General features: G+C 42.9%; 2 protein-coding genes across 3 annotated transcripts in view; one reads left to right on the forward strand and one right to left on the reverse strand.

Annotated features, from left to right (window-relative positions):
* The first annotated feature begins 1572 nt into the window (after positions 1-1572).
* Positions 1573-16917, forward strand: prkd4 (protein kinase D4). 2 transcript variants are annotated; one of them, XM_008427909.2, is made up of 19 exons: positions 2084-2170; positions 2765-3294; positions 3521-3678; positions 5472-5610; positions 7484-7615; positions 9168-9322; positions 9429-9612; positions 10497-10580; positions 11277-11433; positions 11886-12009; positions 12252-12329; positions 12410-12623; positions 12705-12730; positions 13434-13506; positions 13595-13701; positions 13787-13948; positions 14048-14414; positions 14522-14607; positions 15424-16917. In XM_008427909.2, exons 3-19 carry the CDS (start codon positions 3532-3534, stop codon positions 15586-15588), a joined length of 2400 nt encoding a protein of 799 aa, XP_008426131.1. In that variant the 5' UTR covers positions 2084-2170; positions 2765-3294; positions 3521-3531; the 3' UTR covers positions 15589-16917. The 2 variants fall into 2 exon arrangements, with proteins under 2 accessions (XP_008426130.1, XP_008426131.1); XM_008427908.2 differs by lacking the exon at positions 2765-3294 and having other exon boundaries at positions 1573-2170.
* Positions 16918-16950: 33 nt separating this feature from the next.
* actn3b (actinin alpha 3b) overlaps positions 16951-17412 on the reverse strand; it is a 30180-nt gene continuing 29718 nt past the window's right edge. The window contains exon 21 of the mRNA XM_008427906.2: positions 16951-17109. Coding sequence (XP_008426128.1) covers positions 16951-17109 — 159 coding nt within the window. The remainder of the gene's footprint in view (positions 17110-17412) is intronic.

Here is a 17412-nt window from a genome sequence, read left to right on the forward strand (position 1 = left end):
TCAGGGTTTCACTCTAAACTGGAGAAATTCACTTGAAGCCTGAAGTGAATATCTTAGTGACCAGATTTATTACTTTGTGGTTTATTTACGGAGGAAATCAAGCAGAAAAAGAAAATGTAGGCGAATATTTTATGAAAGAAAACGGGGGAACTTCTACTAGTACCAAACGGGCTTTTATTCTGAAGGAAAACAACCCTTTAAGCCCTGATTGAGCCAATCAGGAAGGGCCTCAGGTCTGAGTGAGCTGGAGGAAACAATCACTGGAGCCGGAGATACGAGGCATCTATAAACACTCAGATATGATTTGTTTAAAAAAAACTGCTGTGTGTGTTTACTGCAAGTAGTTCACTTATAGCTAAGACTTTTTCATCAACATTTAGGGATTATTTACTTAAAACAACCCCCCCATTTCTATAACTACAACTGAAAAGTTGGTTTTCTCTTAATTCAAATGTACTAATATAGTTTCAAAAGACTAGACCCAAAAATACTTGCTAAAATTTGGTGGGGTTTTTTGCAGTGAAAGTGTTAGTTCATGATCAGAGCAGCTGCCCACAGACGGTGCCGTAGGAAAACAAGCCCACAGCATGACTCATCATCCACCTTACTTCACCAGAGAGGCTGAAGTGCTTGTTTTACTTTGTCATGTTTTGGTTTTAGACAAACAGACATTTGTTAAAATCCACATATTTACATTTTGTAAGAGTGGTGCAGAAAATGCCCCTTTTCCAGGGTTTTGTCATACGGTTGCCGTGGAGACGAGGCGCCAGTCTTTAATGCTGTCCCCTAAGAGTTTGCGAATGTATATATATATTTTTTACCTTCCTCCGTTTACTGGCAAGATGATCTCATCCAGTCTAGCAGCCAGTAATCGACTTCTGTGTCACGTCTTATTAATACCCCCTGGAAACGGGAAGTTATTAATCATTAATTCATAGTTCCACTTTTTAGGAAAACCTAAAATTAGAAAATATGTGTAAAATAATTTGCAGTACTGGTTATTTCTGTCTGTATGTTTGAGATTACACCGCTGCAGTAGAAGAAATTAATTTGAAGGTTTTTTTTTACCACCTTTACCAGGGATGGAAACAAATTTCACTGTTTTAAAAATTTTTCATGAATAATTTTGCACTAAGCAACTCAAAGTGGCATGTTTTCAATCCTTATGTGTCTGACAGACAATAATCCATCATCTGTGAATTTACTTTACTGTTTGTTGTTGTTTTTTTAATGTTGCTACTGTGAGCTTTTATTTTGAAGGTACACACTACTGGTTATCTGAATGTTGCTTTTCACGACTTTCACTCGATTGTTGTGCTAAACTGGAACAAAAAACAAAAAAAACAGTCCACCAAAGCAAAATGTACATTAAGTCGGATATCGTTTGTATTTATATCCTATCAGCTTGTGAATGTTGGGACCTTTGCAGGAATTCAGAAAGTGATTTAAAAAAAAAAAAAAGATTTTGAACAGAAAAGCAAAGTGCTTTACATGTTGGCAGCAAATAATGTACAGTGTTTGACCTTTATATATACATATATGCACATGTGTGTGTTCACAATGTATTACGTCGACACCTTGTACAAATCATCGTTAGCTACGGGTTTTCTCCAGCGGCTCTTCACTGTATTAATCACATTTTATTCTGCAGAGGCCCGGATCAGAAAACTTCCACAGAAATGAGTCAAATATTTTGCTATCAGGAGAGGGAGAGAGAAAAAAGAAGAAGCTGCAACGGTTTTTAAATATAATCCGCTGTTTATTGAAAGAGCAAAGATGCTTTTGTGGTGGAAACGTAGCGCTCCTGTAAAACGTGTTTTATCGAAAGGCTTCAATAAAGACGAAAAGTTCCACCTTTTCCCCGTCTTCCTTTCCTCCCCGTCCAGAAACTCGCTCCGTGAGCGTGAAGGCGTTTTCAAAGCGTCTGTTTCGAGTCGTAATTCCTGCAGCTCGGGGCTGAGGGTGTTAACCCGACTGAGGCAGCCCTCGCAGCGGGGGGTTGAGTGTCTCCGCGCTACTTCCTGTCTCACCGACAGGCGAGCCCCGCAGAGAGGAAACCAGACCCACCAGCGCTTCTCGCAGAGGAATCCGAGGCGCGATGATGGACTGACTGATCGGCTGCGTCGTCGAGATGACAAGCGCTGGAGCATGAATGAAGCGGGATCAGAAAGTAAGGCCCGCTACCCGGAGGTTCTTATTCATTTATTTTTTATTTTTATTTTCAATGTGATTTAAAGAATCAAAACGAGAAAGAAAGTCCGACACTTATTGCATTCCATAACCTGTCGTGCTGCTTTCATTTATTGCAACGCAAAGCAGAAGTCTTCTAAAGAAGGGAGATGCTAAAAATGTCACCTTCTGTTTGCGGTCGTATCTGCGACTCTAAATGTAGATATTCTGAAGTCATGATGTCAAAGAGGAGCTGTGAACTCCTGACTGTTTGCTACATCAGCAGAGCAGTTCTTAATAGACTAAAACATGACTGAAAACTGCATTTCTGTCACTAATTACATTTAAAAACAACAAATTAGAAATATTAAAGATGTATCACACACAGATGTAGTAAAAATCAATGTTAATAATAATAATAATGGCTAACAGCTGTTTAAAACAGAAACTACAGTCCGAATATAAGAATATCAAATGGGATATTCTTATAATTTTTGTGATTTAAACGACAAAAATGTCATTAAATCGTTAAAATGTTTTGCTGGTGTCTCGGTCATGAAGAGGCCTGCTGACTGTGTGGTTGTTCCTCCTCCAGGAGGAAGCCTGCTAATCAAGCTGACTGCTGCACACACGTTTTAATGGAAAGTTGAGTGGATGGAAAACGGCATTAGTACAGAAGACCACGGCAAGAGAAAATTTGAAACAGTTTTATATTTTTATGTCTGAAAAGTGTGTGCAGGATTGGTGCTGAACATTTGGTTGGGAGGTACGGCGTTGGATCTGGTGATTCTGAAACGCTTCAACATTTCTCAGTGTTTTCGTTTTCAGGTCGTTAAACGAGATGGTCAGGTGCTGATTTACTGGACGTGTTTCTGGTGGTTTTTGTGGCAGACACTTCATCAGTTTTTCCTTCACAGTCCTCTCAAGACCGCAGTCATCCCTGCTGCCTTTGCAGCCTTTCCTTCCCTTACCACACGTTATCCTTCCACTCAACTTTCCGCTGTCGCGTATGGACACGGCGCTGCCTTCTGTGTGATCGGCGAGCTTCTTCAGCACGTTAACCCTCTTGTGGTTTACACTCTTTGTAGAGGCGACTGCCAAGTCAGCAGTTTTCAACACGTTTGTGTGAGCAGAACACGACAGTTCATGTTTTACTCATTTATTTATGTTTCGCTCTGATGTAATCAAAATTTCGGAGAAGCTGAATTTCGGTTCGCGGTTAAAGGCGTGATCGTAAAAACGACCGAAATAAACAGTTAAATCTATGTGACTTTTCAGTTTGACCATTTTCCTAACACGTTGTATAAAATTTTCTCATCCTTCTGCGTATTTCTCCCCCCCCCCCCAACAGATTGTGCGTCCATGTCTGCGGAGCCGCCCTCCAGTCCCACGGCGCCGGCTCTGGTCCAGTTCCAGCTGGGGCTGTTCAGGGAGATGGTTCGGGTCCCGCCCGGCAACCTGAGCTACCGCCATGCCCGCCGGCTGGCGGCCGAGGTCATAGAGAGAAAGGTGAGCAGAGGCAAACGTCTGTCGGTGGCTGAAAAAATAAAGACTTTAAACTGAGACTTGAGTTTTCTGGACGTTTTGGGGATTTTGGCCGAGATTTAAACATTTTATGATTAAAACGAATGCTCCAACTCTTAGCTGAGCTCCACTCTCACAGTTGCTGTGAGAGTGGAGCTCAGACAGGAAGTGGACTCTGAAAGGTCAGCTCATGCGTGCATGTATGCATGAAGGAAAAATGTGTAGGTTACTGCAAAGCGAGCCGTCGCTTTTTGACGTCTACTGAATCCGGTCCATTTAAAGAGGCGGCAGCAGCAGCTTGTACTCCTGAGCTGCTGCTTTTGTGTCGGCCTGGTTTGTGTCTCCCTCCGTTTCCTGACTCTGAATCCAAACGTCGTCCGGCGTTCTCCTCCGAAGCTCATCTGTTTACGGCGGCTGCGGCTCAGGTTGTGAGCTGCTGCAGGTGTTGGTCTGTTTTTGGTCTTCATGCTGCTTCAGAATCTGTGTGGTCTGTGAGAGTGCAGAAAACTTTCCAACCACAGCCTTTCCCCTCTGTCTAACACACACACACACACACACGCGCCCACGCATACACACACACACACTTCTGGCTGGTTGTGTGCCTCTTTTCACACACAGAAATAAACTCACGTTTCCGGGCATCAGGTCAGCAGTGTGTGCAGGAAAGGAGGAGTAAATGTCATGTTTTGCTGAAAATCTGCATGAACTAAACATGTTTATCTTTTTTTCTTTTTGCATTATTAGCCTTCCTGGTGTGCAGACTGAAAACTGGCGTTTTAGAAAGTTTAGTTAGTCGAATAGTAACTTTATAGATTAGTTTGCTGTTTGCACATCAGTTATGCTTTAGACTTAAAGACCCAAAGAGTAAAAACTGCCGTTGGCCATTTGTGATAAAAGTCTGGTTTTGTCGCTGTGGATGAATTGTTGCCGTCTCTCCTTTGCAGTGTTGTTTTACATCAGGCCCATTTTAAGGGCTTTAGACGTAAACGGCCTGTTCAAGGTCACCCCTTTTCGCCTCGGTTGGATTTATAATTGCTACTTTGGTGTTTTCCATGTTTTCTCTTGAAACTGATGATAATTTGTGTTGCAATTTTTCTTGAATTCCTTCTGATCTGGACATGATGTGCTGCTTTTTAAGCGTTTTTAAGCCTTCTTCGTGTTATCAGACAGGTTCTATTGAATTTTTATTTATTTTTTTACACATGTCTCAGGTTTGCTTCCTTCCTTTAACAAAAAACATAATTTTTTAAAAACAATCCTTTCATTCACTCTGATTATCTTTGTGAAGAACTCTCTGTAAGGCGTGAATTTTTTTTCTTTCTAGTAGATCTGAATTTTAGTTTGTCTTTTTGTTTAAAATTTTTTTTTGCAACTTTTTAATATCATTTTGGTGAAAGCGGACACAACTTTTTTTTTACTTCAAATATTAGCAAGCACTTTTGGTGCTATTGTGAATTTAATATCCAGATTAAAATAAAATATGAATTAATTTAGCATGTCTGCATTCCAGCATCCACATTTGTCAGCTTAGGTACATCTTTCAGTCTAAACTGATATAAAAGTTAATGATTGATCTTCCTTTTGCAGCTTTGATCAGTTCCTCCATTCATAACTTCTCAGATTATTTTATTTTTTTATGCAAGTGATCAGAGAGAAAATGTCACATTTTGCAGGAAAACCAGTGTTTTTACATTTAGGTTAGAGTTTAGTGGCTGAATCGGTGCGTGTGTGTGTGTGTGTGTGTGTGTATGTGTGTGTGTGTGCGTGTGTGTGTGCAGGCTCCAGACTGCAGCGTGGTGGGCTCTGGTGAGAAGATCCTGTTGTTCCGACACCAACCCGCCTCGGAGCAGCTGCTGCAGCGGCTGACGGAGCGGGACGAGCTGCAGGACGGAGACCTGATCGAGATCGTGGTCGCAGGTCAGATGAGGTCGTTGTGTTTATGACAGCACCGTTCATCTGAACGTGTGCAGGATCTCAGTGACGCATGTTATAAAAGTAGGACGTGACAAAGGTGATGGAAATTCCTTGTTTGGAGGAACTAAAACTCAAATTTCAGCTGAAACAAGTTAAATCTTTCTTCATCTGCAGCGTCCAGCAGACGCCTGAGGCTTTTAGGTCAAACTTGACTGGCGTTTGGATCATAACTTCACCTGACTAGTCAAAAATCCCAGTTCAGTTTGAAGAAAATAACCCCACATCACCATGCTGACACTTCCGTGTTTCACTCTGGGTTCTTCTGCTGACTCTCAGCCTCGTTGTTTCTGCAAACAAGAATCAGGTTTAAGGTTCGAGTTTGGTTTCATCGTCCTCAGTATTATGGAAACCTTTAGACAGGATATTTATTTATACTGAAAGGCTTCTGTGTTTGTGTTTCACGCTACGCTCTGAACCGGAGAGCTCTTCTTCAGAGTTGCCACCAGCCTCTTCTGGTGGCGTTTTCCAGACTGGTTGATGTCAACACCTCTGTGTCTTGAATTTCTTTGTTCCTTTCAAAGAACATTTAGCCCGTTTCATGTTGTTTGAGCGTTTTCTTCATTTTTCAGATCAGGCTGCAGTCAGAAGTGAGCGAATCATTATGTTAAAATGCCAGCTTACATTTTTAAAATATTATTTTTTAAGAGTTACAAAAACAAAATTAATCTGGGGAGTACATTTTTTTTATATATATACAAACCTTAGCTAACTTTCTGCACATATAAACTTTAGTTTGGAAAAAGTATTTACAATTTTGAATCCTGCCATGATTAGCTTTCATTTAGTCGGCTTGCTGGCAACAATTTAAAGTAAGTATTTAATTTTCGAAGTTAATATATTATTTCGATTACATTCAATTAAAACTTTTTCCTCTGAACAGAAAAAAAGTGCCCTTCTAAAGTCTTTTTACCAGCACCTCATATTTTTCTCATTCTGTCTGACAGAATCAAAATATTCTGTTCTGTTCTTACCGAACAGATTGTTATAGAAACCAACCTGTTGAGAGTTTAACATAATTAAACATCTACATACAGCTGTTGATTTAAATCTCATTCCACTAAGGCAACTCTATTTACAGCATAAGGTGCCTTTTTTCCCCCCACCTGAGCTTCTGGCCCCCAAATTGTCTTTGCACGCCTCTGCAAAAACACAAATCCACATAAGGAAACATCAGGAAGATCCTCCTCTGACGGCTTGAGCTCAAAGTAACTGAAGTATGAAAGTCGATCTCAAGGAGCCTTTCTTTTTTAATGGTAATTTTCAATCAAGTCGCTGCATTTTTTTTCCTCTCTGGAACCGATTTGTTTCTGTCGCACTAGAAGTGGGGAAACATTTTGAAACGGTTCATCAGAGTCTCATTTATAAACGACCGAAACATGTTTGGATTTGTGATAAACCTGCGATCTCGTTGCTTCGGGTACCTTCTTCCCTCGCAGCGTTGAGAGTTAAACTGTGAGCCGCGGCCTCCTCCGTGTTTCTGTCTTTCATGTTTTTACGCTCACGACCTTCACAAAAAAGCTACTAAATCCCACAATAAAGCGCCGCTAAGCCTCTGAGTCGCTGGTGTGTGTAAGTCAGCACAAAATAACTAATCCATAAAGATAACAGAGACACAGACTCTGTAAAGCTCCTCTGGATTAAAGAGTTTTGTTGGTTAGCAACTGATGACAGAAAAAAAAAGGTCTTTCTGTCTTTTGCTTTGTGCTGCTACTTCAGGCTTAAAACACTCATGTCAACACGAGGAGTTTTAACTTTAAAATGCACATATGATTTATTTCCTGTATCTTATGATTTTTTAAAATAATTTTTCTTCCAGGATCAGCGTCTGTGGCTGAGATGAGGATGCGTCCGCACGCCCTGGTGGTCCAGTCGTACCGGACCCCCACCTTCTGCCACCACTGCGGGGAGATGCTGTGGGGCCTCGTGCGACAGGGACTGAAATGTGAAGGTAAAACCCGTCGCCGCTCACTTTTTAAAACGGCTGCTGTACTTTAGCATCGGCACGACAACTTGTGCGCGTCGTCGTGTTAAAACCACAAACTTCAAAGTAAATTATGCATAATGCCGTCCCTAAAGGATGTCGCATTGTTTTTTTTGTTTTTTTTGTGATTGTTGTGGCCTAAAAATGTTGCGGTTAGAGTTGCAGAAATAAAGTTTTCCTTTTTTGGCGTAACATGATCTTACAAAAAAGTTTAAATCGCTTCACGTAACCTTGATTTCAAAAAAGGACAGGATTTTAACAATTGATATTTAAAGGGCCAGTAACACTTTTTAGGACTTTCTTGAAATGACACCTTTAATACAAATAGAATCCTGTCAGTGCAAAAAAAAAAAATTGCACATCGGTCATTCAAGTTATCATGAACCATTTACAGCACATGTGTCAAACTCGAGACCTGTGGGCCAAATCTGGCTCGCCGTAGCATTTTATGTGGCCCTCTAGATTCTAGAGTCTAGAATCTAGACTAAACACTAAGTAAGCTTAAATATTATGTTTTCAATCAAATCAATGCAGTTTTTATTTGTTTACTGCTAAATTATATCTATCAGTCCCTCCAGTTTCTTGAGAATTATCGTGGAAATTTATGCAAAATCAAGAAATCTTTTCATCAATGGTTTATTGCAGATTTTTCTCAAAAATTGTCAAAAACTTTCTTACTTGCACTAAACAGCTGCCTCAGCCTTTATCGATGTCAGATTATAGTCCACGATCTTTACAGTGAGTAATTAAAAAGTCGCATAAATAATAAAGAGTAAATATCGCAAATATTTCTAAAAACACTTGCAAAAAAATCACAAAATCATAGAGGGACTAAAAATATGTTCAGTAATATTATTTAATTTTATGAATTCATTGGTATTTTAACAGGGTGTGAACAGGTTTTATCAATACATTCTGGCACAACTGGCCCTTTAAGAGCATTCATAATCTGGATTTGGCCCAAAATGACCCCTGCTTTACAGGGTGTAAGAAAATCCTACAGAACATCTGAAAATGGTTTTGGCAAATAAAAAGCTCAGCGTTACACACGCTTTCATCTTTCAGGTTCGACTTTCAACTGACGTCATGAAACAGGAAGGTAAATGATAATGAGGCTAAATCACTGCAACTGAGCTGGTCAAAGTCCAGCTCAGTTGCAGTGATTGGTCAGAAAAGAAGGATGTACAGAAAACTTTGAGGTGATTGGTCAGATTTGAGGAAAACTCGCGATGTTGGCTGAAAATGTGGCACAAAATTCACAAACGATGAATTTGCATTAATAGCTGCGATCGCAGCTTCCTGGAGGGACCGTTCTCCACTTCAGGATCAAATCATTGGAGACTGTTTGTCTGAAGAGCAGCTTGTAGAGTAAATGGAGCTGAACAGGAAAAGAAAAACTGAAAACGATGTCATTATTCCCTCCACGTTGCCGCTATAAGCCGCTTTGCGCTGCTACGTCCCAGTAAGTTTGTGCCAAAACGTGAGAAAGATCGTAAAGAACGGTTTTCCGTCTCCTCAGGATGCGGTTTAGACTTTCACAAACGCTGCGCCTTCCTGCTGCCCAACGACTGCAGTCGAATCCGGCGGCAGGTCAGCACCAGCTTCTCCCTGTTCCCGCCTCGGAGGCCGCGCACACACTCCCTGTCCAGTCAGGCCGGCGGCAGTCTGGAGGAGGTAACGTCAGCACCGGCCGTTTGTTTTTCTGTTTTGTTGTTCTTTTCCACCCCCTCCTGCAGCGTCTCGGCTCTTTTAAACCGTTTCAAACTCCCTCCCCGTCTAGATCAGCTTGTCCAAGCCGTCGTCCAGGCCGCCGTCGTGGAACGAGCCGCCCGTCTGGCTCGGGGACAAGAGCCGGCCTCAGGTCCCCCACACCTTCCACATCCACAGCTACACCAAACCCACAGTGTGTCAGCACTGCCACCGGCTGCTCAAAGGGCTCTTCAGGCAGGGGCTGCAGTGCTCAGGTACGGGGAGGAAGGCTCTCTGAATGACAAAGTTCAACAGCCTTGTTGAGATGCACTTCTGTAGGTTTTTCCTCAAGTTTTCACTTTCTTGTCCGGTAGCGGTGGATCCAGAAACTTTTACACAGGAGTGCAAAAGAGTGAAGTGTGCAACAATCCATCCTTTTGTAAAGGGAGACAACAAAAAGTCCACAAAACACTAAAACACTTTGCTGTTGCACCACCGGCTCTTGGGAAGTAAACGAAGAAGTTTAGGCATAAATTTTAGGCAGCACTTTACAAATTTTAGTCTTAAAAAATACCAGAATTTGCACTTGACCTTCTACTTTTGTTCAGTGCAGTGACATGATTTCTAAATATTAAATCAGGTGTTATGGTCCAACAGTCTCTTTCTGACACTTTTTACTTTTACTTGAGTAAAAATATGTTGATTTGTTTTGCTACTTTTACCTGAGAACAATTTTGGTGGATTAATATTTAATTTGAAGGCTACAAGAGGCTTGTGGACAAAAAACAGGTTAGCTTTAATAAGTATGATTTTGCTGTAGGTGGGGCAGTCGTCCTCCCTTCGCCCCCTCTGTTGATCGGTATATTATTCTCCTTTGTGGCTGTTTTTCGCGGCTCTGCTCCAGTCCAGACCGACTCTGATTAGTGATGTTTGGATTCCCAGTGAGCTCCAGTGAGGCAGATGCACAAACGCTCGTCTTGTCACGTCTGAGCCAGCAGACGGCTCGTAACTAATTCACTCGAATGCACGAACGTGTCTGAGTCTGAGATCGTCACATTCATGAATTTTAATCAGGAAAACTTGAGAGCGAGCGGCTGAAGTTTTCTGCGTCGCTCCTCTGAGGTTTGAGGCTGCAGCTCCTCTGCCTTTGTCTCGTCAGACTGCAGGTTCAACTGCCACCGGCGCTGCGAGCCTTTGGTCCCCAGAGACTGTCCGGGAGAGAGGAGGGCCGTCAACGGGGACGGTGAGACGCACTTCTCACTTTATTTAACTTTATTTTTTACCTCAGTCATGTCTGACAAGGATTGATAATGTTTTTTAGCTTTTTTTATGACCCATTTATGTATTGAACTGTAAACTAGAGGTGATATCGAACAAAATATAAATAATATCGATACCAAGTCAGTATCGGTATCAGATCGATACTAGCATGATAAGATCAACACTTAAGTTTCAGAGTCCCTCTTATTTTCATATTGTAGTTTCTCAACTCTAATATAAAAAGGATTGTGCTTTGATTTGATCTAAAATGATTATTGCACATTTTTATTTAGAAAACTATACACACCGATTTGTTTATATCTAAATATATTATTATTATTAGCATTTTGTTGATACCTATGAACTTCATCTAAATTCTGTCCAATGTTTTAGCAACATTTCAAAGAAAATCAACCACAAAAATGCCTAAAAGTCAGAAGTTTGATGATGCATTAAACTAGAATAATACGTATCGGTATTGACGATACTTGATATCGAAGCGATGCCAAAATATCCAGTATTGGACACCTCTACTAAAACTGTCCAAGGATCCTTACCCGACTGAATCAACCGCTTATATTTTTTGGGAATTTTAACTGATGTGAAATGAGCTGCAGATCACAACTTTCTCTAGTGTGATCTCAACTGTAAAGTAACAAAGATGGCGTCGCCTTCCCAGACTCCTCGGCGGCCATCCACAGCTTCCCACAGGACCTAGAGGACGCCGAGTCGGAGCTCGCCAGCACAATACTAGACACCTCAGAGGACGAGATGTCCTCCGACGGCGACTCGCTGCCGGAGATGGTCGAGGTGGAGTCGCTGAGAGAGCCAATGAGGTTAGAGAAAGGATGATGTCATTGCTGCGGCTGTGTCCTGATGATGTCAGATATCGCATCGCCCACAAAGCCACACGCATGTAGTCAGTTTCTCTGTGGCACGAGTCTTTATTGGCTTGTTATGCTGAGTGGAAGTATTTTCACCCAAAACAAGACTTTGGAGAAATGTTTCCATTTTCAGACTTTTATTTCTCATTCTCTTGGTTTTTTTTTTTTTTGTTCTTCCACCCTTCCATCCTTTCCTCCTTTCTTCATTCAACTCTTCTGACTTTAGTTCCTTCCTTCTTTTCCTTTCTCCATGTTTTCTATTCAGAACCAATCCACAGCAGCAATACTTTCCCTAAGTTGATATTGAATTAACTGGAACTTTTTTATGAAAAACATGTGGCGCTTGATTGTTTTAGTTTTTATTTTTCGTTTTCTCCTCACCCTGCCCTCCTGTCCTTCCCCAGCCCCTGTTTCAGCAGCAACATCCCCCTGATGAGGCTGGTCCAGTCGGCGCATCACACTAAGAGGAGAGCAGCAGGGGTCCTGAGGGAGGGCTGGCTGCTGCACCACACCAACACAGACACACTGGTGAGAGACGGCGGCTCAGTAACACAGCCAGCTGATGGCGTCCCTGTTGGGTTGCAAAATGAGGCGTAGACGCAAAGATTAGGTCCCATCCAAGACCCAAAAATGATCCACTGTGCATAGTAGAGCATAAATCTAAATAGATGAAGAATATCCTAGTTTTTGTGTCGGCTTTGAGTAAATTCTTAGAATATTCTTGGAAAAATTAGGGAAAAAATGTGCCCCTTTTTTTTTCTTCCCCTCAGAGGAAACGTCATTACTGGATCCTGGACTGGAAAACCATTACTTTGTACCAGAATGAGAGCAGCACCAAGTACTACAAGGTAGAATCTGCAACATGACGACATTTTTCTAAATCTCCTTCAGCGCCTCGGTGGTAACTTTTGGTCCTCCTCTGTTGTAGGAGATCCCTCTGTCAGAGGTGCTGCAGGTGCGAGGCCCCGCCCACCTCGCCATGCCCTCGTTGCCGGGCACCGACCTGCACTCCTTTGAGCTGGTGACGGCCTCGCTGGTGTTCTGCGTGCAGGCCGGTGAAGACGGCGCGGCGTGGGAGAGCGCCGTCTGTCAGGCTCTGATGCCCGTGCAGAGCAGCAGAGGACCAGGCGAGGAGCAGCAAGGTGACACTACGACTGTGTTTTAGCTCTGCGTCCTGGAAGACCGTAAAGGTATTGACATATTTTACATGCTTGTGGTTACAGATAAAGGCCAGCACGGAGACGGAGTGGTAAGCATCTGATTTTAATGTTCAACAGGGTGTCCACGCGTCCTGAAAAAGGCTTAAACTCATTTAACTAAAACTAAGGCCTTAAAATGTCTTAAATTCGTTAAAGAAAATGTAAGTCGACCTTAAATACATTAGTTCTGGTTTAACATTTTGTTGTGGCAGGGCTATTTAATCTTATATTTTCTATGTAGATTTTTCTTGCGGGACTTTTCTATCAGGTTAAAGCTTGAGTTGTCTGGAGACATCAAGCCAACACTGGTAACAAGCTGACAATACCTGCAGGATAGCTAGCCAGCTAGTTAGCAAGCTAACAAACCTTTAGCAGTTAGCATATGGTTCATTAATAGCTAGCAGGTTCACTTGCAGTTAGTGTAGCTAGATAGCTAATAAGAAAACAGATGAACAAGCCATTAGCAGTTAGCATATGGTTCACTTGCAGCTAGCATATGGTTCTTTAGCGACTAGCATATGCCACTTCCATTTTGTGAGAAGCCCAAAGTTGCTGCCAAGAGTCACAAAAACACCCCAGCAATTTCATAGTTTTGGTCCCCTGAGTTTCTTTTGTACATTTGTGATAAAGGTCTTAAATTTTATTGATAATAATCTTTAATAGGTCTTAAAAAGCCTTAAATTTGATCTTGTGAAACCTGCATAACAATATTCATATGAAGAGCTTCAGAGCTCAGCGCTGTGTGTGTTTCAGGACATCAGCGCTGTGTATCAGATCTTTACTGATGAAGTTCTGGGTTCAGGACAGTTTGGAGTCGTGTACAAAGGTGAGATCCTGATGGGGGTTTTTCTTGCCTGTCTGCAGCAGTAAACCCACGCAGTTCCATTCTCACTAAATGACATCTCCTCCACCAGGTACACACAGGAAGTTGGGCCGATCGGTCGCCATCAAAGTCATCGACAAGACCCGCTTCCCGACCCAACAGGAGAGGCAGCTGAGGAACGAAGTGGCCATCCTGCAGGTGTTTGCACTTCTCCAGCCAGTGCTTCACAGCTGGACAGCTGGAACGCCTTTTCAGATTGAGTCATGGTTGTGTTGTTGCTCAGAATCTGTCCCACCATGGAGTCGTGGTCCTGGAAGGGATGTTTGAAACGTCCAGACATGTTTTCGTGGTCATGGAGAAGCTCCACGGAGACATGCTGGAGATGATTCTGTCCAGCGAGAAGGGCCGGCTCCCTGAACGCATCACTCGGTTCCTGGTTATACAGGTACAGCCGTAGCGTCACACATTCTCTCTCCATCTTTTTTTCTTGTGTGTATCTGAGTAAACGATGGTTCGATGATCGGCGTTGCTCCTGCTGTGACAGATCCTTGAGGCGCTGCGGTACCTCCACCTGAAACACGTCGCCCACTGCGACCTGAAGCCAGAGAACGTGCTGCTGGTCTCCGCCGACCCCTTTCCCCAGGTGAAGCTGTGTGACTTCGGCTTCGCGCGCATCATCGGCGAGAAGTCGTTCCGCCGCTCGGTGGTGGGCACTCCGGCCTACCTGGCCCCCGAGGTGATCAGCAGCAGCGGCTACAACCGCTCCCTGGACATGTGGTCCGTGGGCGTCATCATGTACGTGAGCCTCAGCGGGACGTTCCCCTTCAACGAGGACGAGGACATCCGCCAGCAGATCACCAACGCCTCCTTCATGTACCCCCGCCAGCCCTGGGCCACCATCTCGCTGGAAGGTCTGGGTTTGCCGATGTTTTTACGAAACTTGTGTTTAAGTTTAGTCAGAGCGGGTCGTGTTGTCAGAGTCTAACCACACCGACTCCTCCTATCGCTTCCTCTGCAGCTGTGAGCCTCATCAACAACCTGCTGCAGGTGGCTGTGAGACGCAGGTACACCGTGGGAAAAGCCCTGGGGCATTCCTGGCTGCAGGTATTTCCAGTTAACAGATCAACACAGAGTAACGTGTAACCCTGAAGCAGAAGGATGATGATGTATAGTTTTATTTTGACAAATAACAGTGTTATTATATTCTGAATCAAATTAGAAACCGACATTTCTGTCTATTTGCAACACGGTTCAAGTCCACTGAAGGCTGGATGTGTCAGTAAATATCAATTTTCATCTCTTCCTAAGGGATCTGGCTTTACTTAATGTTCCATTCTTACTTAAAAATACATTTCTGTTTCTTCTTTTAAAGATGATAAATGCTGTTTTTTTGTTGTTTTGTTTTGTAGCACCAACTACCTAACAACTAGTGGAGCATCTCCAGATCCAGCCCATAAACATCCAATCTATAAATAGTTATGATCATACTTTATTTTATTTTGCTTGGCCTAGACCATGTATGTTTAGGTACTAAAAATAAATATTTTTTTTTCTCTGGTGTAGGTTTGAGGAACTTGTCAGAATGTCCATAGTTACCTTTTCTGGACTCCCCCTCCCCTCATGCTGTTTATTTATTTTTAATTAACCAGATAAGTTGATTGAGAACAAATCTTCATTTTCAACGACAAACTGTTCAGAAAACATTAAACGTTTGTTCTCTCCATTGAGGAACTCTGGCGCCCCCCGGTGGGGGAACTGTACCTCACACTTTGATTTAACTCCTTTTCTTCTAACTCTGGCTGCTAATTCAATAACTACTGGAGCTTGTTTATGGGTATAAGAGTAAATGCAATAAAATACAAGCTGAATCTCATGTCTGGATGCATAATGTGGTTTTCATCTCGCTGTGTTAACGTGCAGAACTTCCAGCTGTGGTGCGACCTGAGGGAGTTCGAGCTCAGGATGGGCTGCAGGTATCTGACGCACAAGGGAGACGAGGAGCACTGGAGCCGCTTCGCTCTGGAAAGAGGCCTGATGTTTCCCTCCCATCTCTGCTGGGACTCCAGCAGCGAAATGGACATGTGAATTTAAAAAAAACTAGAACAGCGTGAGCCGTTTTTGTATCGTTTAGACTTTTTATTATTATTATTATTATTATTTTATATGGACAAATGAGACTGTGGGAAGTGCTGGTCATTTCAACTAACCCATGGACTATTATTATAATTTTTAGATGAGTTGAAGAGTCTGAAATCGTGGAAGAAAAACACACAAACTGCTGTTTAATAATGTAATTATCCTTTTTTATTCCAGCTTTGTTTTTAAATGTAGCTGTTTGAATGTGTGTTGTTTTTTTTAAGCATCTGTAATGATGAACAGAAATAACTGAGAATGAGGGGAGGAGACGAGATAAAAACACCTTGAACATGCACAGAGGAGTCGACTTGCACTGATTATTAGTATTGTTATGGCCGATGTTTGGTTGTGGAAATGGGACCAAACCCTCAGTTTCCTCCTCAGCGACGGGCCTGCTGTGGTCCCACATGCAGCATCCATCCTTACTGTTTGCAACTTTCCTGACTCTCTCCCTGCTGACATCGCTCCGCCTTCCTCCGACAGGAAGAGCGGAGCCGTGTCAGTCGTTCTGCTCCTTTAGTTTCCTGCGTCGTCTTTCTGTTTTTCCTCTCCTAAACCGCCATCGAGCCACGGCCGTGTCTTTGTGCTCCCTTCCTCTGCTCAGGTGCTCTCATTCATCCTTCATAAGTTCCTGAGTTTCTTAAGATCTCCAGGTTAAAGTCAATCTCTGCCAACGTTCAGGCTTCACAGTCGTTACTTCACATTGACTCGTTTTTAGTCCCTGACTGCTGACACAGACTCTCTGCAGGCGCTTGTTTGGGTTTCGGCGTGATTTAAGGAAGAGTCGACGACTCGAAAGGCGGCGTTTTTCTAAACTTTTTAAAACGAAGCATGCGTCTGCACAAATGCACAACCAACCAAGCCAACGGACCAACCAGCTTTTTTTATCACATTTTCTTCTTTAATTACCCTTCTACAAAAAGAATAATAAGATAGGGAGGAGGAGAGCGGGAGGCTTTGCTCAAAAAGTAACCCTCTCGTTGGCTCCTCCGTTAAGGCCGGTATAATCTACGTATGGCGCTTTCATACGTTCGCTGCTATACCTGACTCTCTCTGCTTAAAACTCAAACCTGACACAGTTTAAGATTTGAGCAAAGTCTCCTGCTCTCCTCCTCTCTAAGCAGTGTTCCTGGGATGGAGGGGGCTCATTGGGGAAAAGTTCAGATTTGAGAGGGGGAGGGGATAAAATGAGGAGGACAAAGCATTTAGAGGGACAGTGGAAGGGTTTATAATCGCTTTCTCCAAACAGGAGAAATAGAAGCTGGGGGGGAGGAAGAGGAGGAGGAGAACACGAGGCGGGAGCGGCTGGGTTTATAAGTCGCTCTCTCCGTAGAGGGCGCTGGAGAAGGAGATGTAGTCCAGGGCGCCGGGGGCAGCGTCGGCTCCGATGTATCTGGTCATGCGGCTGATGCAGTACTCTGCCTGCTCGGGCGGTAGCTCCCTGCGCAGCTCGTCCACTGTGATGTAGTTCTGCAGGGCAGAGAGGGAGGCAACGCGTGACTCAGAAAGGCAAGAAGAAACCGTTGCCTCAGTCAGAGAGCACAACTTATTAATCTCAGAAAAATTTAAATTGTGATTTTAGGCTTTTAATTTGTCTAAAATGACTTAATCTGGACAAGAACGAGAATATTTGTTCCTGTGGGTTAACAAAGACCCATTGAAAACCACAAAGACCTTATTCACAAGTAGCCGGGTCTTTATGAGAACAAATATCTCCGACTCATCATTTGAAATATATATATATATATATATATATATATATACACACAAGAT

The sequence above is a fragment of the Poecilia reticulata genome, linkage group LG14, assembly GCF_000633615.1.
Source record: "Poecilia reticulata strain Guanapo linkage group LG14, Guppy_female_1.0+MT, whole genome shotgun sequence".
In the NCBI taxonomy this organism is placed as follows: Eukaryota; Metazoa; Chordata; class Actinopteri; order Cyprinodontiformes; family Poeciliidae; genus Poecilia; species Poecilia reticulata.

Bases quoted from the DNA above. Each gene is read 5' to 3' on its own strand.
- prkd4 (XM_008427908.2), top strand. From the start codon at position 1,777: ATGCTTTTGTGGTGGAAACGTAGCGCTCCTGTAAAACGTGTTTTATCG. The intron at 3,679-5,471 runs GTGAGCAGAGGC...GTGTGTGTGCAG, and splicing joins CCGAGGTCATAGAGAGAAAG to GCTCCAGACTGCAGCGTGGT. The intron at 14,415-14,521 runs GTCTGGGTTTGC...CTTCCTCTGCAG, and splicing joins GGCCACCATCTCGCTGGAAG to CTGTGAGCCTCATCAACAAC.